The 23,308-nt window shown below is 42.8% G+C and overlaps 3 protein-coding genes and 7 non-coding genes across 12 annotated transcripts in view; 8 read left to right on the top strand and 2 right to left on the bottom strand.

Annotated features, from left to right (window-relative positions):
- Positions 1-1,032, bottom strand: part of zwilch (zwilch kinetochore protein) — a 48,273-nt gene extending 47,241 nt beyond the window's left edge. For all 3 annotated transcript variants that reach the window (XM_031832883.1, XM_031832884.1, XM_031832885.1), the window contains exon 1: positions 774-1,032. In XM_031832883.1, the coding sequence (XP_031688743.1) occupies positions 774-823 (50 nt within the window). In that variant the 5' untranslated portion in view covers positions 824-1,032. The remainder of the gene's footprint in view (positions 1-773) is intronic.
- Positions 1,033-1,213: 181 nt separating this feature from the next.
- Positions 1,214-8,237, top strand: LOC109883543 (60S ribosomal protein L4-A). Its single transcript, XM_031832890.1, has 10 exons — positions 1,214-1,454; positions 2,135-2,306; positions 2,784-2,890; positions 3,971-4,109; positions 5,517-5,641; positions 5,884-6,013; positions 6,322-6,478; positions 6,762-6,845; positions 7,211-7,331; positions 8,095-8,237. The coding sequence occupies exons 1-10, from the start codon at positions 1,452-1,454 to the stop codon at positions 8,173-8,175; spliced, it is 1,119 nt and encodes a 372-aa protein (XP_031688750.1). The 5' UTR covers positions 1,214-1,451; the 3' UTR covers positions 8,176-8,237.
- Positions 1,915-2,013, top strand: LOC116376009 (small nucleolar RNA SNORD16). Its single transcript, XR_004211409.1, has one exon. It is a non-coding gene; the product is annotated as a small nucleolar RNA SNORD16 (small nucleolar RNA).
- Positions 2,370-2,436, top strand: LOC116376005 (small nucleolar RNA SNORD18). The gene has a single exon (XR_004211405.1). It is a non-coding gene; the product is annotated as a small nucleolar RNA SNORD18 (small nucleolar RNA).
- On the top strand, positions 3,609-3,707 carry LOC116376011 (small nucleolar RNA SNORD16). Its single transcript, XR_004211411.1, has one exon. It is a non-coding gene; the product is annotated as a small nucleolar RNA SNORD16 (small nucleolar RNA).
- LOC116376010 (small nucleolar RNA SNORD16) lies at positions 4,882-4,982 on the top strand. Its single transcript, XR_004211410.1, has one exon. It is a non-coding gene; the product is annotated as a small nucleolar RNA SNORD16 (small nucleolar RNA).
- Positions 5,722-5,794, top strand: LOC116376006 (small nucleolar RNA SNORD18). Its single transcript, XR_004211406.1, has one exon. It is a non-coding gene; the product is annotated as a small nucleolar RNA SNORD18 (small nucleolar RNA).
- On the top strand, positions 6,600-6,667 carry LOC116376008 (small nucleolar RNA SNORD18). The gene has a single exon (XR_004211408.1). It is a non-coding gene; the product is annotated as a small nucleolar RNA SNORD18 (small nucleolar RNA).
- LOC116376007 (small nucleolar RNA SNORD18) lies at positions 6,942-7,009 on the top strand. The gene has a single exon (XR_004211407.1). It is a non-coding gene; the product is annotated as a small nucleolar RNA SNORD18 (small nucleolar RNA).
- A 4,573-nt stretch (positions 8,238-12,810) lies between the features above and the next one.
- map2k1 (mitogen-activated protein kinase kinase 1) overlaps positions 12,811-23,308 on the bottom strand; it is an 88,751-nt gene continuing 78,253 nt past the window's right edge. Inside the window, exons 10-11 of the mRNA XM_031832889.1 lie at positions 18,383-18,428; positions 12,811-13,376 (exon numbers count right to left, since the gene is read on the bottom strand). Of these exons, the coding sequence (XP_031688749.1) occupies positions 13,263-13,376; positions 18,383-18,428 (160 nt within the window). The 3' untranslated portion in view covers positions 12,811-13,262. The remainder of the gene's footprint in view (positions 13,377-18,382; positions 18,429-23,308) is intronic.

Below are 23,308 nucleotides of genomic sequence, written 5' to 3'. Positions count from 1 at the left end.
GGTGAAGATAATTTAACATCATGTCGTGCTTCGCTGCCAAATCGATAGGCGTCCCCATACGCCTAATATTTAACATTGAGGAAATGTGAGCATAATCATTATTTTAGCGATCCGTGTTAGACATCCCTCCTAATGAAAAGCACACCCCATCCTGCCGGTGTGAGCTGCTGGACACCACACTTGAACGTGATATGCGTTTATGGAGGAGAATGTGAACTTGCCATTTCCAAAAATGAGCTCAGTAGATTCTCTGCTTCGCGATCGGTTGCCTATGCCAACTGCCAGGATTCAATTAAATATGCCTAGACATTATACTTTATTTCGCATGTAATTAAACTGATATTTGGCTATGTTCAACTTCGATTCGTTGGCAGAAAAGGTGCATCAGACAACAACAAAAAAATCATGATTTTGTCTCTGGTTTGCAAAGCACATAAATCTCTGTCTTCACTGTTCCCTTCTTGCGCAATTCATGCATCTCCGCTTGCCTCTCTCGTCCATCCTCTGGCTATATAAATACATTTGATTTGTATTCCTCTTATACACTGTTGCCACAAAGTTGGAAGCACAAAATCGTCTACAATGGAATTGTTTGCTTTTGCTTTACGATTTCACCCTTCATTGGAACTAAAAGGGGGCCTAGACCCTTATTCCTCCTCCACCAAACTTTACAGTTGACACTATGCTATGATTAGTTACCTCAGCTAGCTAGCTAACGAAGTACAGAATAACAAACGGGTAGCTAGTCACACATTTGAAAAGCGATAACTCACCGAAGCATTTTCGAAAACTGTACAGCATCGGCGATGATCTTGGAGCCCATTTCATTTGGGTAGATAGTTACCGAAATAGTACGTTAGTTGGTGTTTTGAAGTCAGAAAAATACAAAATAAAAGACTGAACTTTGACGTTCGCGCCAAAACAGCCAGTGAACCGTTGACGTCATCAGTCGACACGACGAACACAAACTATTTTTAATATATTATTATTTATTTTTTTACAAAGACGAGTAAGAAAATAATACGTATTTTCACACAACTGTCCCGTGTGGTAGTTACATTTAAGAAAGAAAAATATATATATATATTTGATTCCAGGAAATAATTATCATGAAAGTAGTCCGGTCACCAACTTGTTTCCTCCGCCATACTGCGCAGTAGGGACCTATGTAATCTCATGTATAAAAATAGTTTTCGCCGTTGTATAGTATTTCAAGTTCGATATATTAAAATGTTTATAAGATGAAAGAGTACGTATATTGATTTAGAATCGAAAAACATGCCTCTGTGTAGTATTGAATTCATTGAACGTTTCAGTTTTTGTCGGAAGTGTGACGTTTTCTTTGTCGGAAGCATATGTCCTGTGAGTTGCATTACCAACTTCCTTTTCTACTGTGGCCGCCATTGAGTAAGGAGCGTGGTTCGTCGGCGAGCCGAGACTAAAACATAAAAATGGTGAGAATCCTAGCTTTTTGTATCAGCAAATACTATTTAACATTAGCAATCAATCGAAATGGCAAAAAAATAAAGACTTCTCTCGCCAATATGTTTGTTTAGGTAATACAATTTAACACATTTTACGGAGAATCTGAAGGAAGTTGATACGAGGAGCCATTTTGTCTGCAATGTTCTAAGCCAAGTCACACGTGTGCTTTTCCTTTCAACCACAGGCCGTATTTGATGAAATAGACGAAGTTCGTAAACCAGTACACATTTCTTCACGCAACTGCTCTGAATATGTACTTAGTAAACTATAGATCACGTCCACATTTGCGTAAGCTAGTCAGCTACAGATAATTAATCCAAAGATCATGTATTTTCTGGTTAGCGTGATACCTAGCTACTAGCATGGTGGCTAGCGGGACTGAGAGAGAGAGAAAAAAAAACGTGGTATTTAACATTTTTTACATGTACTTGCTATGATGGTGTAATTTGCGTCCTACTTTGCGATCAGTCGACAAATGCCTATTGTCATATGCTGGCGCAAGTGAATGACGACAACTGAGTCTGAGCAAGATGACCATTAAACTACATGCAGCTAGCTAACGTTAATCATCCGACACGATACATGCGATTGGGTACATTGTACGTATTTTGCTGAACATGCATCTGATTTTGACCGTATTCTCCCACAGGCTTGTGCCCGGCCTTTAATCTCGATCTACTCCGAGAAAGGAGAAAGCTCAGGCAAAAATGTTGTCATGCCTGCGGTGTTCAAGGCTCCCATCCGCCCCGACATTGTCAACTTCGTGCACACCAATATGCGCAAGAACAGTCGTCAGCCTTATGCCGTCAGCGGACTGGCAGGTGAGTGATCTTTTGAACATTTATTCAATCAAATAAGCTAATTCTTTGGATACAGGTGAAAAGCTTTGGTGATGAGTTTTAACTTCGGTCCGTGTTTCTGAAACCTGATTATACTAGAAGTTCTGAAAGGCTTTCACCTGGACAAAATATATGTCAACACGTGGAAACTTGGTTTCATGGACTGAAAAAAAAAAAAGGATCCCAGAAAGTTGCCATACTCATAACTTAATGCTCATGTTCTGCATGAGGCGAATGGTCGTCACAACAGATACTGACTGGTTTTCTGATCCATGCCTAACTTTATTTTTTATGGACGATAAACAACAGGTACAGGCCTGTGAAATCCATAGATTAGGGCATAATTCATTTTTTTTTTTAAAATTGACTGGTGTCTTTTATATGAACAAACTCATTGTTACATTATATATTTTTTATTCAGGATATATATCTAATGGTTGTCATGTTTGTGTGTTCCAGGTCACCAGACCAGTGCTGAGTCCTGGGGTACAGGCAGAGCTGTGGCCCGTATCCCCCGTGTGAGGGGAGGTGGTACCCACCGTTCCGGCCAGGGAGCCTTCGGCAATGTATCCTCTCGGACAGTTTAAGCCCTTCGTTTACGTTTACAACTATATTTTGGACTCAAATGGCATGTTATAGAAAGGTCCAGACAGTTAAGATAATATTTGTTTTTTGAAAAACTATCCCAAAACCAGCAATAGACTTCCTCGTCCTCCTGCTGCATTATGGGAGCTTGTTTAAAACTGAACATTTACTCTAAAATACAACCTTTTACAAACTGAAACTATAGTGATACAGGTCTTTAGGTTTTCTACACGTTAAAAGGTTCATGCTGAACTTTATCTGCAGTGTTACATTGAATTTGGTGGGACTCACGTGGGTTCCACTATCCAGCTTTTCTCTGTATTCCGCGTGTAGAAAGGAGGGAGAGGTAAAGCCCCCCCCCCCAAAAAGTAATCAACATTTCAGGAGGACACATTTTCTTGTGTTCAACCTCTAAAGACACTTTGCTGTTTCAAAAAGCACATGTTCAATAACATAAGTATTTACATCCCAAATACAGATTTAATTTTTTTTTTCAATAAATGTACGATATGTTTTCCTTTGTGTTGCCTGATGAACACCGCCCATGTAGATGGTAGTTATAAAGACACTCCCGGTGCTTTGTGTTGCCTAATGAACACAGCCCATGTAGATGGTAGTTATAAAGACACTCCCGGGGCTTTGTGTTGCCTAATGAACACAGCCCATGTAGATGGTAGTTATAAAGACACTCCCTAGGCTTGCAGTGATGGTGTAATTTGCGTCCTACACTGTGATCAGTGACGTTATGCCTGATGTCATATACTGGCACAAGTGGCTGACGAACCTTGAGTCTGAGCAAGGTTCCAGCTAAAAAAAAGCTGGATACGAGCTGCTATCTAGAGTACTATGTGACTAACGATTGATAAATGATGGTGTTTATCCATGTTTTAATGAGTGGCATCCCATAGTACAAGATACTCGCAAACAGCATTTTTGGCCCTGTTTCCCCGGACGGAAAACAGTCATTACGGGTTAACCGTATCCAGTAATCAAGATCTTTGAAGAAGCCGTGTCTCTTCGTCCTTTAGCTCGCTACATTTCCTTGACCCCCGTGACTGTAGATGTGTCGTGGAGGTCGCATGTTCGCCCCCACCAAGACGTGGCGCCGCTGGCACCGCAGGATCAACACCACCCAGAAGCGTTACGCCATCTGCTCCGCTCTGGCTGCCTCCGCCCTGCCCGCTCTCGTCATGTCCAAAGGTACGCCTCCTGTCATCCTTTGATGTAGCACCGTTTATTTACTTTTTCATCCGTGTTATGGTCCCTAATATATGTATATATATATAGCATTTAATCTTAAACATTGGAGAAAAATGTTTCCTTTAATTTAAAGGTGCTGATATGTTTTTTTCTTTACCTTTATTTTACCAGGCAAGTCAGTTAAGAACAAATTCTTATTTTCAATGACGGCCTGGGAACAGTGGGTTAACTGCCTGTTCAGGGGCAGAACGACAGATTTGTACCTTGTCAGCTCGGGGGTTTGTACTTGCAACCTTTCGGTTACTAGTCCAATGCTCTAACCAGTAGGCTACCCTGCCGCCCCATATCTATGATAAACGTTCTACCGATCTAAGCGTGGTGTTCCTATTAACTCAAGTGTAGCAAGAGAAACTTACTGTCATACTGGACTGATATCAACCTGCTTGAACACCCAGTAACTCCTAAAACACATTAAAACATGAAATGTCCCAGAGAATCGTCGATCGAACTCGGATGCACAAACGCGATATGACGTTCAGCATGTGGGGGAACCGTTGCTTTTTTTTTAGCTGGATACGAGCTGCTATCTAGAGTACTATGTGACTAACGATTGATAAATGATGGTGTTTATCCATGTTTTAATGAGTGGCATCCCATAGTACATGAGAGACTACTTTGTACCTTTTTAAACCCCCCCCCCCAAAAAAAAAAAAAAAATCCTAATTGGTGCTTGTGACAATCACACGCTTTAAAAATGTTGATCCATAAGACTTGCGATGATGGTGTAATTTGCGTCTGACTCTGTGTGCAGTGACGGTTTGCCGACTGTCTTGTAGCTGGCACGGTGGGTTGACGAGATAATAATTCTGAGCAAGATGTCTTAATGTGCCTCTACCGGTGAAGCTGTACTCTTATACTGGACTAGTAGCCATTGGTGTTGCACGGTACACACTGAAACGGCAGTACTTTTCAATATTAGAACACCAAAAAAACGGTTTCGGTACTAGAATTTGTTACTTTCGTTGGTTATGTCAATACGGCTGGAGTTTGTCTGAATCTTCTCGGGGGGGTGTATTTAGCTAGCCAGGTTTTTAGTTTGTCTGAACTGTCTCGGGGGGGCGTATTTAGCTAGCCGGGTTTTTAGTTTGTCTGAATCTTCTGGGGGGGGGGGGGGGGGGGCGTATTTAGCTAGCCAGGTTTTTAGTTTGTCTGAATCTTCTCGGGGGGGGCGTATTTAGCTAGCCAAGCAACTGACGCGCTAGCGACAATAGAACGTTGCCGGCGAGGCTTCTAACGATAACGTCGTACCTTCACACCGGCAGGAGGACATGTATACAATTCTGATCAAAATAACATGTAGATTTAGAACATAAAGCAACAACCATCTGAAGCCTCTCCCTCCTCCAGGACACCGCATTGAGGAGATCCCAGAGGTTCCCCTGGTGGTTGACGACAAAGTGGAGGGTTACAAGAAGACTAAAGAGGCCGTGCTGCTGCTGAAGAAACTCAAGGCCTGGAACGACATCAAGAAGGTTTGTAAATAGCTAGAGTTGACACTGTCTCTCTGGTCATCGTTGACCTGCGTATACGTTGTACTGTGTATTGTGACGTGAAGCCGTGATGAGGTTCCACTTCAGGTCCGTGTTTCTGAATCCTGATTTTTTTTGAATGGAAGTCCTGAGCATGAATACTGATATTAGCTAGATAAAAGCACAGCTGTTGTCTCCTTCTGTTGACTTAAGGTGCTAAATGTTTGTCCTCTGGGTGTGTGCAGGTGTATGCGTCACAACGCATGCGAGCTGGCAAAGGTAAGATGAGGAATCGCAGGCGTATCCAACGCAAAGGACCGTGCATCATCTACAACCAGGACCAAGGTGTCACCAAGGCCTTCAGAAACATCCCTGGTATGTACTGGCTAGAGGGGACTCTGGGGGGGGGGGGGGGGGGGGGGTTAGGGCCAATGGAAGTTTGATTCCCATTCGGGTCCATGTTTGTGAAAATCAGAAGTTCTGAGCCCAACCTGATATCAGTCATGATGGTTTAATATTATGTTTTTGTGTAGGAACAAAACCAATACGAACATCAATAGTTCTAACTAGTTCTCTAATGTAATGTTTATTTATTCGTGTCTGGTGTCATTTTCCTCTGAAGATTTGCACATCTGCTAAATGATCGGCATGTTTACTCGTGTGTTTGCCGCTCTTTCACCCAGGTATCACCCTGCAGAACGTGAACAAGCTGAACCTGCTGAGGCTCGCCCCCGGTGGTCACGTTGGTCGTTTCTGTATCTGGACGGAATCCGCCTTCCGCAAGCTGGACCAGCTCTACGGGACCTGGCGCAAGTCTGCCTCTCTCAAGGTGGACTACAAGTGAGTTAGAACGAGCGTTACGTGGCGTCCCAGCCGGTTAAAGAACAACCGGTTGACGTTAGTAATCTGGGGTTGTAGTGAGCCAGAGTTTCAGTAACAGATTTTGAGAGTTATTTAATTTCTACGGTGATGAGCTTCTACTTCGGTCCGTGTTTCTGAATCCTGATATCTACCAGAAGTTCTGAGTTTTAACGATTTGTCTCAAAATGGTCTGTTGCTAAACCACATGCTGCTTCCTAACAGAGGTACTGTTGTAGTCTGACCTCTGTCCTGTCTCCTCCAGTCTGCCCATGCACAAGATGACCAACACAGATCTGAGCAGGATCCTGAAGAGTGAGGAGATCCAGAAAGCACTCCGTGCACCAAAGTAAGACCCCCCCCCCCCCCCCCCCCCTCCCGGTTCGCTTTATATTATACAGTGCATTGTGGGTAGTGTAGTACGGTATGCGTCGCTGTGACATTGAAGCCATGATGAGGTTCCACTTCAGGTCCGTGTTTCTGAATCCTGATTTTAATTGGAGTCCTGAGCATGACCAGATTGCATCCCAAATGCCTCCCCCATTCCCAACATAGTGCACTGCATTTGATCACGGCCAAGTTGCCTTGGGTCAAAAGTAGTGCACTATTTAGGGAATGTTGTGCCTCTTGGGATGCTACTATTCTCAACACATCGACCACAAAATATCAACATGTTTTCACCTCCTAACCCCGGTCTCTCATGTCTCCTCACAGCAAGAAGATCAGGCGCAGAGTCCTGAAGAAGAACCCTCTGAAGAACCTGAGAATAATGATGAAGCTGAACCCCTACGCCAAGACAGCCAGACGTCAAGCCATCCTGCTGCATGACCCGGCTGTGAGTAGAACACCAAAATGGCCGACCGTGGCGCTCTAACATAGAAAGACCTGTATAATAGGGAAACTGGACCCAAAATGGCTGACCGTGACGCTCTAACATAGAAAGACCTGTATAATAGGGAAACTGGACCCAAGATGGCCGATGGCTATTTGTTGCATAGAAAGACCTGTATAATAGGGGAACTGGACCCAAGATGGCCGATGGCTATTTGTTGCATAGAAAGACCTGTATAATAGGGAAACTGGACCCAAGATGGCCGATGGCTATTTGTTGCATAGAAAGACCTGTATAATAGGGAAACTGGACCCAAGATGGCCGATGGCTATTTGTTGCATAGAAAGACCTGTATAATAGGGGAACTGGACCCAAGATGGCCGATGGCTATTTGTTGCATAGAAAGACCTGTATAATAGGGAAACTGGACCCAAGATGGCCGATGGCTATTTGTTGCATAGAAAGACCTGTATAATAGGGGAACTGGACCCAAGATGGCCGATGGCTATTTGTTGCATAGAAAGACCTGTATAATAGGGGAACTGGACCCAAGATGGCCGATGGCTATTTGTTGCATAGAAAGACCTGTATAATAGGGGAACTGGACCCAAGATGGCCGATGGCTATTTGTTGCATAGAAAGACCTGTATATTAGGGAAACTGGACCCAAGACTCGTATTGTAGCACTCTCGACTACTCGTATCAGTACCATCTGTACATTAACCCTGCCCAGGTCCTGTCTATATGAGTGTCTCTCTACACACAGATCAAGGCCAAGATGCTGAAGCCCAAGAAGAAGCCGGCCAAGAAGCCAGCCCCCGCCAAGGCAGCCCCCGCCAAGGCATAAATCAGCTCTTCTAACAGACTGTGGCGTTCAGATGGTTTCAAATAAAATTTAAATAAAAGTCCTATTTGTCTTTTTTTTAATGCATTTAATCAGGGATACAGCCTGGTTGCCGCTCTTGACTCGTGGATTTGTCATGTGTGGCGTGACAATGAATGTACATGAAGCCACAAACCGATCAGGGACCCTTCATTAATTTGAGTGCAACCATTTGTCAGTAAGTTTAAAAGCTACCTGAAATTGTTGCATCGTACTGTTTATTATATATTATTATACCATATAGCATCATTTAGACCGTTTTACAGGGGCTGGTCCCAGTCTGTAAACTGCTAGCCTGGGTCCCAGTCTGTAAACCGCTAGCCTGGGTCCCAGTCTGTCTGTAAACCGCTAGCTTGGGTCCCAGTCTGTCTGTAAACCGCTAGCTTGGGTCCCGGTCTGTCTGTCAACCGCTAGCCTGGGTGTAAAACAGCCTTTTCAAATAGCACAACTTAAATGCCACTTTTTTTTAATCGGGGAACTGCTGTCAGGTCTGAATGGTGACCTCTGGGGGTCTAAACTCAAAGGAAGGTAGTGTCGTCTGCTTCTAGTTGTCATGTTAAATGTGTCCAATTTAAGACTGGACAACCAGGCGTTCCTAACTAATCCGCAACCTTTTCATCAAACGATTATAATGTCCTCTCAAGCGTTCCGGTTGGATGAGGAGCTTCTCTGCGATCAGGTTCAAGTCCAGGGTTTGGCTTGGGCCACTCAAGGACATTAAGGGCCAGTTTCCCAGACCCAATTAAGCCTAGTCCTGATACTAAAATGCACTTTCAATGGAAATTCTCCACTGAGAATGATTTGTTGTCCAGGGCTAGGCTTAATCTTGTTCCCAAGAACCTGCCCCAAGATTTGTCCCAGTTGTGTGCTTTGGGTCATTGACGGTGGCTGCCTTGACTTAGGGTCATTTTAGACCGCTGCGCCACTTTGGAACCCTAAGGCACTGCATCTCATCCGACCGTGATTTGGAGTCCCATAGGGCGGCGCACACAAAAAAATGGATTAAATCCATTTTAGAACCAGGCTGTAACGTAACACAAAAGTCAAAGGGTCTGATTACTTCCCCAATGCCACTGTATTTAAGATAAAACAAGAGAGTGAACACAGACACTCAGTCCTCCATGGAAGGAGTTTGATATTTCCTAAAACTGGCAAGTAGGCTATACAGTGTTGTGTTCCTTGCTCCTAGGTGGCAGGCCTTTATAGTCAGAGGAGAACCCTATTTAGAGACAGTGGGGAAGGACAACCCTATTTAGAGACAATGGGGGAGGACAACCTTATTTAGAGACAATGGGGAAGGACAACCCTATTTAGAGACAGTGGGGGAGGAGAACCCTATTTAGAGACAGTGGGGAAAGACAACCCTATTTAGAGACAGTGGGGGAGGACAACCCTATTTAGAGACGATGGGGAGGACAACCCTATTTAGAGACAGTGGGGAAGGACAACCCTATTTAGAGACAATGGGGAAGGACAACCCTATTTAGAGACAGTGGGGGAGGAGAACCCTATTTAGAGACAGTGGGGAAGGACAACCCTATTTAGAGACAATGGGGGAGAACAACCCTATTTAGAGACAATTGGGAAGGACAACCCTATTTAGAGACAGTGGGGGAGGACAACCCTATTTAGAGACAGTAAGGAAGGACAACCCTATTTAGAGACAGTGGGGAAAGACAACCCTATTTAGAGACAGTGGGGGAGGACAACCCTATTTAGAGAAAGTGGGGGAGGACAACCCTATTTAGAGACAGTGGGGAAGGACAACCCTATTTAGAGACAATGGGGAAGGACAACCCTATTTAGAGACAGTGGGGGAGGAGAACCCTATTTAGAGACAGTGGGGAAGGACAACCCTATTTAGAGACAATGGGGGAGAACAACCCTATTTAGAGACAATTGGGAAGGACAACCCTATTTAGAGACAGTGGAGGAGGACAACCCTATTTAGAGACAGTAAGGAAGGACAACCCTATTTAGAGACAGTGGGGAAAGACAACCCTATTTAGAGACAGTGGGGGAGGACAACCCTATTTAGAGAAAGTGGGGGAGGACAACCCTATTTAGAGACAGTGGGGGAGGACAACCCTATTTAGAGACAGTGGGGAAGGACAACCCTATTTAGAGACAATGGGGAAGGACAACCCTATTTAGAGACAGTGGGGGAGGAGAACCCTATTTAGAGACAGTGGGGAAGGACAACCCTATTTAGAGACAATGGGGGAGAACAACCCTATTTAGAGACAATTGGGAAGGACAACCCTATTTAGAGACAGTGGGGGAGGACAACCCTATTTAGAGACAGTAAGGAAGGACAACCCTATTTAGAGACAGTGGGGAAAGACAACCCTATTTAGAGACAGTGGGGGAGGACAACCCTATTTAGAGAAAGTGGGGGAGGACAACCCTATTTAGAGACAGTGGGGGAGGACAACCCTATTTAGAGACAGTGGGGAAGGACAACCCTATTTAGAGACAATGGGGGAGGACAACCCTATTTAGAGACAGTGGGGAAGGACAACCCTATTTAGAGACAGTGGGGGAGGACAACCCTATTTAGAGACAGTGGGGAAGGACAACCCTATTTAGAGACAGTGGGGAAGGACAACCCTATTTAGAGACAGTGGGGGAGGACAACCCTATTTAGAGAAAGTGGGGGAGGACAACCCTATTTAGAGACAGTGGGGGAGGACAACCCTATTTAGAGACAGTGGGGAAGGACAACCCTATTTAGAGACAATGGGGGAGGAGAACCCTATTTAGAGACAGTGGGGAAGGACAACCCTATTTAGAGACAATGGGGGAGAACAACCCTATTTAGAGACAATTGGGAAGGACAACCCTATTTAGAGACAGTGGGGGAGGACAACCCTATTTAGAGACAGTAAGGAAGGACAACCCTATTTAGAGACAGTGGGGAAAGACAACCCTATTTAGAGACAGTGGGGGAGGACAACCCTATTTAGAGAAAGTGGGGGAGGACAACCCTATTTAGAGACAGTGGGGGAGGACAACCCTATTTAGAGACAGTGGGGAAGGACAACCCTATTTAGAGACAATGGGGGAGGACAACCCTATTTAGAGACAGTGGGGAAGGACAACCCTATTTAGAGACAGTGGGGGAGGACAACCCTATTTAGAGACAGTGGGGAAGGACAACCCTATTTAGAGACAGTGGGGAAGGACAACCCTATTTAGAGACAGTGGGGGAGGACAACCCTATTTAGAGACAGTGGGGAAGGACAACCCTATTTAGAGACAATGGGGGAGGACAACCCTATTTAGAGACAGTGGGGAAGGACAACCCTATTTAGAGACAGTGGGGGAGGACAACCCTATTTAGAGACAATGAGGGAGGACAACCCTATTTAGAGACAGTGGGGAAGGACAACCCTATTTAGAGACAATGGGGAAGGACAACCCTATTTAGAGACAGTGGGGAAGGACAACCCTATTTAGAGACAGTGGGGAAGGACAACCCTATTTAGAGACAGTGGGGAAGGACAACCCTATTTAGAGACAGTGGGGGAGGACAACCCTATTTAGAGACAATGGGGAAGGACAACCCTATTTAGAGACAGTGGGGGAGGACAACCCTATTTAGAGACAGTGGGGGAGGACAACCCTATTTAGAGACAGTGGGGGAGGACAACCCTATTTTGAGACAGTGGGGGAGGAGAACCCTATTTAGAGACAGTGGGGAAGGACAACCCTATTTAGAGACAGTGGGGGAGGACAACCCTATTTAGAGACAGTGGGGGAGGACAACCCTATTTAGAGACAGTAAGGAAGGACAACCCTATTTAGAGACAGTGGGGAAGGACAACCCTATTTAGAGACAATGGGGGAGAACAACCCTATTTAGAGACAATGGGGGAGAACAACCCTATTTAGAGACCGTGGGGAAGGACAACCCTATTTAGAGACAGTGGGGAAGGACAACCCTATTTAGAGACAGTGGGGAAGGACAACCCTATTTAGAGACAGTGGGGGAGGACAACCCTATTTAGAGACAGTAAGGAAGGACAACCCTATTTAGAGACAGTGGGGAAGGACAACCCTATTTAGAGACAGTGGGGGAGGACAACCCTATTTAGAGACAGTGGGGAAGGACAACCCTATTTAGAGACAATGGGGAAGGACAACCCTATTTAGAGACAGTGGGGGAGGACAACCCTATTTAGAGACAATGAGGGAGGACAACCCTATTTAGAGACAGTGGGGAAGGACAACCCTATTTAGAGACAATGGGGAAGGACAACCCTATTTAGAGACAGTGGGGAAGGACAACCCTATTTAGAGACAGTGGGGAAGGACAACCCTATTTAGAGACAGTGGGGAAGGACAACCCTATTTAGAGACAGTGGGGGAGGACAACCCTATTTAGAGACAGTGGGGGAGGAGAACCCTATTTAGAGACAGTGGGGAAGGACAACCCTATTTAGAGACAGTGGGGGAGGACAACCCTATTTAGAGACAGTGGGGGAGGACAACCCTATTTAGAGACAATGGGGGAGGACATCCCTATTTAGAGACAATGGGGGAGCTGGCAAACAGCAATACTATTCTATTATGGGGGGGCAGTGATTGCTCAGACAGTTTCCCAAGCTTACATATTGTCTTTATTAAAACAGCAGACCTACATATTGTCCTTAAAACAGCAGACCTACATATTGTCCTTAAAGCAGCAGACCTACATATTGTCCTTAAAGCAGCAGACCTACATATTGTCCTTAAAGCAGCAGACCTACCTAGTCATAGAGGAGAACCCAATTTAGAGGTGGTGGTTAGAGTGGCAGACATTTCTTAAAGGCAGGTTGCTCCCTTCCTGTTTGGTTCATTGTGAATACCACCCCGATGAAACAAAGCAATTCTGTTTGAATACAGGCTATGAGTGTTTGGCTAAGCAGGTGTGTGTCCCAATATCTCCTTAAGTGTACACTTGTTCGCTGCTTCCCCAAGAAAATTGGATTGAAAGGGAAGTGAACAAGTGCACACTTTGGTCGGAAGGAGAGCTAATTGGGACGTATCCAAGGTGTATAGAAGGGCCGTCACATGCCCACACTGTGTGTTGGGGTGACTGGCTGGTTGAGTCCAATGGTGCTACACAGCCAGCCTGCAAAGTCCACCTCCTCTGTCTCCGACTGTTTGATGAATTGATGAACCTGGAGAGAGATGTCAGTCAAGAGAGATATGGTTACTATTACTGGATTTACATTACATTAACCAGGAAGTCCTGACACCAAGGGGTCTTTATTTAACCAGGAAGTCCTGACACCAAGGGGTCTTTATTTAACCAGGAAGTCCTGACACCAAGGGGTCTTTATTTAACCAGGAAGTCCTGACACCAAGGGGTCTTTATTTAACCAGGAAGTCCTACTGACACCAAGGTCTGTTTTACAGACAAGCTGTAAATTACACAAATGCAAGCAGTAAGAACATATGGTAACCCTTTATACATAACCCTTTATACATAACCCTAACCCTTTATACATAACCATAACCCTAAATACATAACCCTAACCCTTTATACATAACCCTAACCCTTTATACATAACCATAACCCTTTATACATAACCCTAACCCTTTATACATAACCATAACCCTAAATACATAACCCTAACCCTTTATACATAACCCTAACCCTAAATACATAACCCTAAATACATAACCCTAACCCTAAATACATAACCCTACATACATAACCCTAACCCTTTATACATAACCCTAAATACATAACCCTAACCCTTTATACATAACCCTAACCCTAAATACATAACACTAACCCTAAATACATAACCCTAAACACATAACCCTAAATACATAACCCTTTATACATAACCCTAACCCTAAATACATAACCCTAACCCTAAATACATAACCCTAACCCTAAATACATAACCCTAAATACATAACCCTAACCCTTTATACATAAACATAACCCTAAATACCTAACCCTTTATACATAACCATAACCCTTTATACATAACCCTAACCCTAAATACATAACACTAACCCTTTATACATAACCCTTTATACATAACCCTAACCCTAAATACATAACCCTTTATACATAACCCTAGCCCTTTATACATAACCCTTTATACATAACCCTAACCCTAAATACATAGCCCTAACCCTTTATACATAACCCTAACCCTAAATACATAACCCTAACCCTTTATACATAACCCTAACCCTTTATACATAACCCTAAATACATAACCCTAACCCTTTATACATAACCCTAACCCTAAATACATAACCCTAACCCTAAATACATAACCCTAAATACATAACCCTAACCCTTTATACATAACCCTAAATACCTAACCCTTTATACATAACCCTAACCCTAAATACATAACCCTAAATACACAACCCTAACCCTTTATACATAACCATAACCCTAAATACATACCCCTAACCCTTCATGCATAACCCTTTATACATAACCCTAACCCTTTATACATACCCCTTTATACATAACCCTTTATACATAACCCTAGCCCTAAATACATAACACTAACCCTTTATACATAACCCTTTATACATAACCCTAGCCCTAAATACATAACACTAACCCTTTATACATAACCCTTTATACATAACCCTAACCCTAAATACATAACCCTAACCCTTTATACATAACCCTTTATACATAACCCTAACCCTTTATACATAACCCTAACCCTTTATACATAACCCTAACCCTTTATACATAACCCTAACCCTAAATACATAACCCTAACCCTTTATACATAACCCTTTATACATAACCCTAACCCTAAATACATAACCCTAACCCTAAATACATAACCCTAACCATTTATACATAACCCTAAATACATAACCCTAACCCTGTATACATAACCCTAAATACATAACCCTAACCCTAAATACATAACCCTAACCCTTTATACATAACCCTAAATACATAACCCTAACCCTTTATACATAACCCTAACCCTTTATACATAACCCTAAATACATAACCCTAACCCTTTATACATAACCCTAAATACATAACCCTAACCCTTTATACATAACCCTAAATACATAACCCTAACCCTTTATACATAACCCTAACCCTTTATACATAACCCTAAATACATAACCCTAACACTTTATACATAACCCTAAAAACATAACCCTAACCCTTTATACATAACCCTAACCCTAAATACATAACTCTTTATACATAACCCTAACCCTAAATACATAACCCTTTATACATAACCCTAACCCTTTATACATAACCCTAAATACATAACCCTAACCCTTTATACATAACCCTAACCCGTAATACATAACCCTGACCCGTTATACATAACCCTAAATACATAACCCTTTATACATAACCCTAACCCTTTATACATAACCCTAAATACATAACCCTAACCCTTTATACATAACCCTAAACACATAACCCTAACCCGTATACATAACCCTAACCCTAAATACATAACCCTTTATACATAACCATAACCCTAAATACATAACCCTGGCCCGTTATACATAACCCTTTATACATAACCATAACCCTAAATACATAACCCTAACCCGTTATACATAACCCTAAACACATAACCCTAACCCGTTATACATAACCCTAACCCGTTATACATAACCCTAAACACATAACCCTAACCCTAAATACATAACCCTAACCCGTTATACATAACCCTAAACACATAACCCTAACCCTAAATGCATAACCCTAACCCTTTATACATAACCATAACCCTAAATACATAACCCTAACCCTAAATACATAACCCTAACCCTTTATACATAACCCTAAACACATAACCCTAACCCTTTATACATAACCCTTTATACATAGAAGATATCCCTCTAGTGGTGTGGGGCCTGTGCTTTGGCAAAGTGGGTGGGGTTATATCCTTCCTGTTTGGCCCTGTCCGGGGGTGTCCTCGGATGGGGCCACAGTGTCTCCTGACCCCTCCTGTCTCAGCCTCCAGTATTTATGCTGCAGTAGTTTATGTGTCGGGGGGCTGGGGTCAGTTTGTTATATCTGGAGTACTTCTCCTGTCCTATTCGGTGTCCTGTGTGAATCTAAGTGTGCGTTCTCTAATTCTCTCCTTCTCTCTTTCTTTCTCTCTCTCGGAGGACCTGAGCCCTAGGACCATGCCCCAGGACTACCTGACATGATGACTCCTTGCTGTCCCCAGTCCACCTGGCCATGCTGCTGTTCCAGTTTCAACTGACCTGAGCCCTAGGACCATGCCCCAGGACTACCTGACATGATGACTCCTTGCTGTCCCCAGTCCACCTGGCCATGCTGCTGTTCCAGTTTCAACTGACCTGAGCCCTAGGACCATGCCCCAGGACTACCTGACATGATGACTCCTTGCTGTCCCCAGTCCACCTGGCCATGCTGCTGTTCCAGTTTCAACTGACCTGAGCCCTAGGACCATGCCCCAGGACTACCTGACATGATGACTCCTTGCTGTCCCCAGTCCACCTGGCCATGCTGCTGCTCCAGTTTCAACTTCCATCTGACTGTGCTGCTGCTCCAGTTTCAACTGTTCTGCCTTATTATTATTCGACCATGCTGGTCATTTATGAACATTTGAACATCTTGGCAATGTTCTGTTATAATCTCCACCCGGCACAGCCAGAAGAGGACTGGCCACCCCACATAGCCTGGTTCCTCTCTAGGTTTCTTCCTAGGTATTGGCCTTTCTAGGGAGTTTTTCCTAGCCACCGTGCTTCTACACCTGCATTGCTTGCTGTTTGGGGTTTTAGGCTGGGTTTCTGTACAGCACTTTGAGATATCAGCTGATGTACGAAGGGCTATATAAATACATTTGATTTGATTTGATTTATACATAACCCTAACCCTTTATACATAACCCTAAATACATAACCCTAACCCTTTATACATAACCCTTTATGCATAACCCTAACCCTAAATACATAACCCTTTATACAAAACCCTAAATACATAACCCTAACCCTAAATACATACCCCTTTATACATAACCCTAACCCTTTATACATAACCCTAAATACATAACCCTTTATACATAACCCTAACCCTTTATACATAACCTTAACCCTTTATACACAACCCTAAATACATAACCCTAAATACATAACCCTAACCCTTTATACATAACCCTAAATACATAACCCTAACCCTTTATACATAACCCTAAATACATAACCCTAAATACATAACACTTTATACATAACCCTAACCCTTATGCATAACCCTAACCCTAAATACATAACCCTAACCCTTTACACATAACCCTAAACCTAAATACATAACCCTAACCCTAAATACCTAACCCTAAATACATAACCCTAACCCTTTATACATAACCCTAAATACATAACCCTAACCATTTATACATAACCCTAACCCTTTATACATAACCCTAACCCTAAATACATAACCCTAACCCTAAATACATAACCCTAAATACATAACCCTAACCCTTTATACATAACCCTAACCCTTTATACATAACCCTAAATACATAAACCTAACCCTTTATACATAACCCTAAACACATAACCCTAACCCTTTATACATACCCCTAACCCTTTATACACAATCCTAACCCTTTATACATAACCCTAACCCTTTATACATAACCCTTTATACATAACCCTAACTCTTTATACATAACCCTAAATACATAACCCTTTATACATAACCCTTTATGCATAACACTAACCCTAAATACATAACCCTAACCCTAAATACATAACCCTAACCCTTTATACATAACCCTAAATACATAACCCTAACCCTTTATACATAACCCTAAATACATAACCCTTTATACATAACCCTTTATGCATAACACTAACCCTAAATACATAACCCTAACCCTAAATACATAACCCTAACCCTTTATACATAACCCTAAATTCATAACCCTAACCCTTTATACATAACCCTAAATACATAACCCTTTATATATAACCCTTTATACATAACTCTAACCCTTATGCATAACCCTAACCCTAAATACATAACCCTAACCCTAAATACATAACCCTAACCCTTTACACATAACCCTAAACCTAAATACATACATAATACCACAGTATAGAGTCTGTTGTTTTTCAGTAGAGAGAGAAGGATCACAAGCGCAACAAGGCGCTACATTGGGCACAATATAAATCCACTCACCATCAACTGCTTCAGGTCTGCCCTGTCTGCTGGGTTCTTGATCAAACTGTCAACAAATAAAAGTACGTAGATTATATAATAATAATGCATTCCATTTAGCAGAAGCTTTTATCCAAAGCAACTCAGTCATTTATTTGGTTGGCCCCTGCGGGAATCAATCCCACAATCCTTGTCATTTTGGAGTCCCTTTTATGTTTCTAAACACTTCTACATTAATGTGGATGCTACCATGATTACGGATAGTCCTGAATGAATCGTGAATAACGATGACAAAAGTTACACAGGCACAAATAATCATACCTCCAAGACATGCTAACCTCTCACCATTACAATAACAAGGGAGATTAGCATACCCCCAAGACATGCTAACCTCTCACCATTACAATAACAGGGGAGATTAGCATACCCCCAAGACATGCTAACCTCTCACCATTACAATAACAGTAGAGGTTAGCATTTTATATCATACCTCCAAGACATGCTAACCTCTCACTATTACAATAACAGGGGAGGTTAGCATTTTATATCATACCACTAAGACATGCTAACCTCTCACCATTACAATAACAGGGGAGGTTAGCATTTTATATCATACCCCCAAGACATGCTAACCTCTCACCATTACAATAACAGGGGAGGTTAGCATTTTATATCATACCCCCAAGACATGCTAACCTCTCACCATTACAATAACAGGGGAGGTTAGCATTTTATATCATACCACTAAGACATGCTAACCTCTCACTATTACAATAACAGGGGAGGTTAGCATTTTTTGGGGGGGGGGGTATGATATTTGTGCATCTATTACTTTCTCACTCATTATTATTCACGATTCATTCAGGACTAATCGTAACCATGGTAGCATCCATATTAATGTATATCTATATTAATCCTCTTGAGCGGACAGCTTGATGAAAACCAGCATTCAATATTCAGGTCCCCAAGAAAGTAGACGTCTCTGTTTACATCACATACCCTAGCAAGCATTTTACACATTATTTAGATACTGACTGTTAGCACTTGGTGGCCTACAGCAACAGCCCAAAAGAAAAGGTTTTAGATGAAGTGCCAAGTGAACCTGCAACCACAAAACTTCAATAACACTTAAGATCTTCTCTAAACCTTACAGGGATACGGCTCTGAATATATACAACACCTCCCCTATAAACATTACAGGGATACGGCTCTGAATATATACAACACCTCCCCTATAAACATTACAGGGATATGGCTCTGAATATATACAACACCTCCCCTATAAACATTACAGGGATACGGCTCTGAATATATACAACACCTCCCCTATAAACATTACAGGGATACGGCTCTGAATATATACAACACCTCCCCTATAAACATTACAGGGATACGGCTCTGAATATATACAACACCTCCCCTATAAACATTACAGGGATATGGCTCTGAATATATACAGCACCTCCCCTATAAACATTACAGGGATACGGCTCTGAATATATACAACACCTCCCCTATAAACATTACAGGGATATGGCTCTGAATATATATAACACCTCCCCTATAAACATTACAGGGATATGGCTCTGAATATATACAGCAACACCTCCCCTATAAACATTACAGGGATACGGCTCTGAATATATACAACACCTCCCCTATAAACATTACAGGGATATGGCTCTGAATATATACAGCACCTCCCCTATAAACATTACAGGGATACGGCTCTGAATATATACAACACCTCCCCTATAAACATTACAGGGATACGGCTCTGAATATATACAGCAACTCCAACCCCATAAGCATTCATGTCTCTTATATAGATGTTATATCCTTGTATTGCTACTGATGTATCATCAAATTAATTATCTATGTTAGTCTCACAAATGGCTAATATATGAATGTTATCTGATGTTAGCAAGTTATTGATTTCATGAACCTTATTGATATATATGATATATTAATATGGGCTATTTTCAGGCCTTTCCTGGGTAGCTGATCAGAGACATAATATGGAAAAGAGCAGACAAAGCAAGAGACAATAATACACATTCAGCAGTCCAGTAATCAGTTGGTGTGTGTGTGTGTGTGTGTGTGTGTGTGTGTGTGTGTGTGTGTGTGTGTGTGTGTGCGTGTGCGTGTGCGTGTGTGTGTGTGTGTGTGTGTGTGCGTGTGTGTGTGTGTCTGTGTGTGTGTGTGTCTGTGTCTGTGTGTGTGTGTGTGTGTGTGTGTGTGCTGCGGGGGTTCAGGCTCTGAACCCATAGGCTTGGCTGTCTCATCCCTTCCAGGCTTCTGGGAGGGAGGGTTGACAATGAGCCTGTCGTAGCGGATGTAAGCAATGTCCCCACACGCTCTGGCAGCTTTCATGGCTGGGATAATGTATTTCCTCTTCTGGTGCACAGCTTCAGGATAGTCCTCGTTGAGGAAGATGTACGTTCCTCTCAAGTTCTTGGCTTTTTCCAGAACAACTACCTTGTCCTTTAACCTCAAGAACTTGACCACTATTGGCCTGGGCCTGTCACCTGGACCTGTCACCTGGGCCTGTCACCTGGGCCTGTCACCTGGACCTGTCACCTGGACCGGTGGTGGGTGTTACAGTGATCATTTCCCTCACTTTGTCCTCTGATTCCATCCAGGTCTCATATGGAGATTCTGCAATTCCGTCCACACCCATGTTGCTCCATCTTGATTGTCCCTCAAGTCTGATTTATCTGTCATTGTTATCATGGATTCACACACAGAACTGATGTTGTCTCTTAATGACTTACAGATTGCTGTCATCTTGCCGTTCTCCTGCTTCAACTAATCGAGCTGACCCTGGGAGAACTGCAAACTGTTCTTTAGGTCCTTGACCTCTCTGGTCAGGTCGTCCTTTTTTAAAATTAGTTGAATCCACCAGTATTTGGACAAAACACTTGAAGCTATTTTCTTGTTGTAACAACTGGGCTAATAACCAAATACTCAGACCTGGCCTTGGTAGGCAGGATCCCTGGACAGAGAGTAGCAGTCCCAGCAAATGATGCCAACTGTATCTCGGGATCCAAACTCAAAAAAGGTAGCTAGCTACTAAGAAACTTTTCAAAACACTTTCAAAACAACAAACTGAGCTCTCCCTCGTTTGACAAACAGTATCACACCGAAATGTCCCAGTGGCCCTGAAGGCAGTGGTTATGGTGGACAAACATGAGAGGGAAGGCCACCTAGCCCCAGTCCCAGAGCCCTCCGACTGGATTAGTAACATAGTGATTGGGGGAACCGGTTAGTCGGGTAATTGAGGTAATACAGTTGAAGTCGGAAGTTTATATACATCTTAGCCAAATATATTTAAACTCCGTTTTTCACTATTCCTGACATTTAATTGTAGTAAAAATTCCCTGTCTTTGGTCAGTTAGGATCACCACTTTATTTTAAGAATGTGAAATGTCAGAATAATAGTAGAGAGTGATTTATTTCAGCTTTTATTTCTTTCATCACATTCCCAGTCAGAAGTTTACATACTCAATTAGTATTTCATAGCATTGCCTTTAAATTGTTTAACGTGGGTCAAACGTTTCGGGTAGCCTTCCACAAGCTTCCCACAATAAGTTGGGTGAATTTTGGCCCATTCCTCCTGACAGAGCTGGTGTAACTGAGTCAGGTTTGTAGGCCTCCTTGCTCGCGCACGTTTTTTCAGTTCTGCCCAAACATTTTCTATGGGATTGAGGTCAGGGCTTTGTGATGGCCACTCCAACACCTTGACTTTGTTATCGTTAAGCCATTTTGCCACAACTTTGGAAGTATGCTTGGGGTTATTGTCCATTTGGAAGACTGATGTCTTGAGATGTTGCTTCAATATGTCCACATAATTTTCCTTCCTCACGATGCCATCTGTTTTGTGAAGTGCACCAGTCCCTCCTGCAGCAAAGCACCCTCATAATATGATGATGCCACCCCCATGCTTCACGGTTGGGATGGTGTTCTTCGGCTTGCAAGCCTCCCCTTTTTTCCTCCAAACATAACGATGGTCATTATGGCCAAACGGTTCTATTTTTGTTTCATCAGACCAGAGGACATTCCTCCAAAAAGTATGATTTCTGTCCCCATGTGCAGTTGCAAACCGTAGTCTGTTTTTTTATGGCGGTTTTGGAGCAGTGGCTTCTTCCTTGCTGAGCGGCCTTTCAGGTTAAGTCGATATAGGACTCGTTTTACTGTGGATAGAGATACTTTTATACCTGTTTCCTCCAGCATCTTCACAAGGTCCTTTGCTGTTGTTCTGGGATTGATTTGCAATTTTCACACCAAAGTACGTTCATCTCTAGGAGACGGAACACGTCTCCTTCCTGAGCGGTATGATGGCTGCGTGGTCCCATGGTGTTTATACTTGCGTACTATTGTTTGGACAGATGAACGTGGTACCTTCAGGCATTTGGAAATTGCTCCCAAGGATGAACCAGACTTGTGGAGGTCTGTGGCTGATTTCTTTTGATTTTCCCATGATGTCAAGCAAAGAGGCACTGAGTTTGAAGGTAGGCCTTGAAAAACATTCACAGGTACACCCCCAATTGACTCAAATGATGTCAATTAGCCTATCAGAAGCTTCTAAAGCCATTACATAATTTTCTGGAATTTTCCAAGCTGTTCAAAGGCACAGTCAACTTAGTGTATGTAAACTTCTGACCCACTGGAATTGTGATACAGTGAATTATAAGTGAAATAATCTGTCTGTAAACAATTGTTGGAAAAATGACTTGTATCATGCACAAAGTAGATGTCCGAACAGGACATTTGTGGAGGGGTTGAAAAACAAGTTTCTAACTCCAACCTAAGTTTATGTGTTTATGTCAACTGTATGTACATGTAGGTAGAGTTAATAAAGTGATAGATAATAACAGTGAGTAGCAGCAGCGTAGAAGAGGGGGGGGGGGACACAATGCAAATAGTCTGGGTAGTCATTTGATTAGA

The sequence above is a fragment of the Oncorhynchus kisutch genome, linkage group LG10, assembly GCF_002021735.2.
Source record: "Oncorhynchus kisutch isolate 150728-3 linkage group LG10, Okis_V2, whole genome shotgun sequence".
NCBI classification, from domain to species: domain Eukaryota; kingdom Metazoa; phylum Chordata; class Actinopteri; order Salmoniformes; family Salmonidae; genus Oncorhynchus; species Oncorhynchus kisutch.
The sequence above is the reverse complement of the archived record's forward strand: the minus strand, read 5'-3'. Positions and strand labels throughout refer to the sequence as shown.

Coding starts and splice junctions, on each gene's coding strand:
- LOC109883543 (XM_031832890.1), top strand. Junction 2,891..3,970: donor GCCAGGGAGCCTTCGGCAAT/GTATCCTCTCGG, acceptor CCGTGACTGTAG/ATGTGTCGTGGAGGTCGCAT. Junction 5,642..5,883: donor CCTGGAACGACATCAAGAAG/GTTTGTAAATAG, acceptor GGGTGTGTGCAG/GTGTATGCGTCACAACGCAT.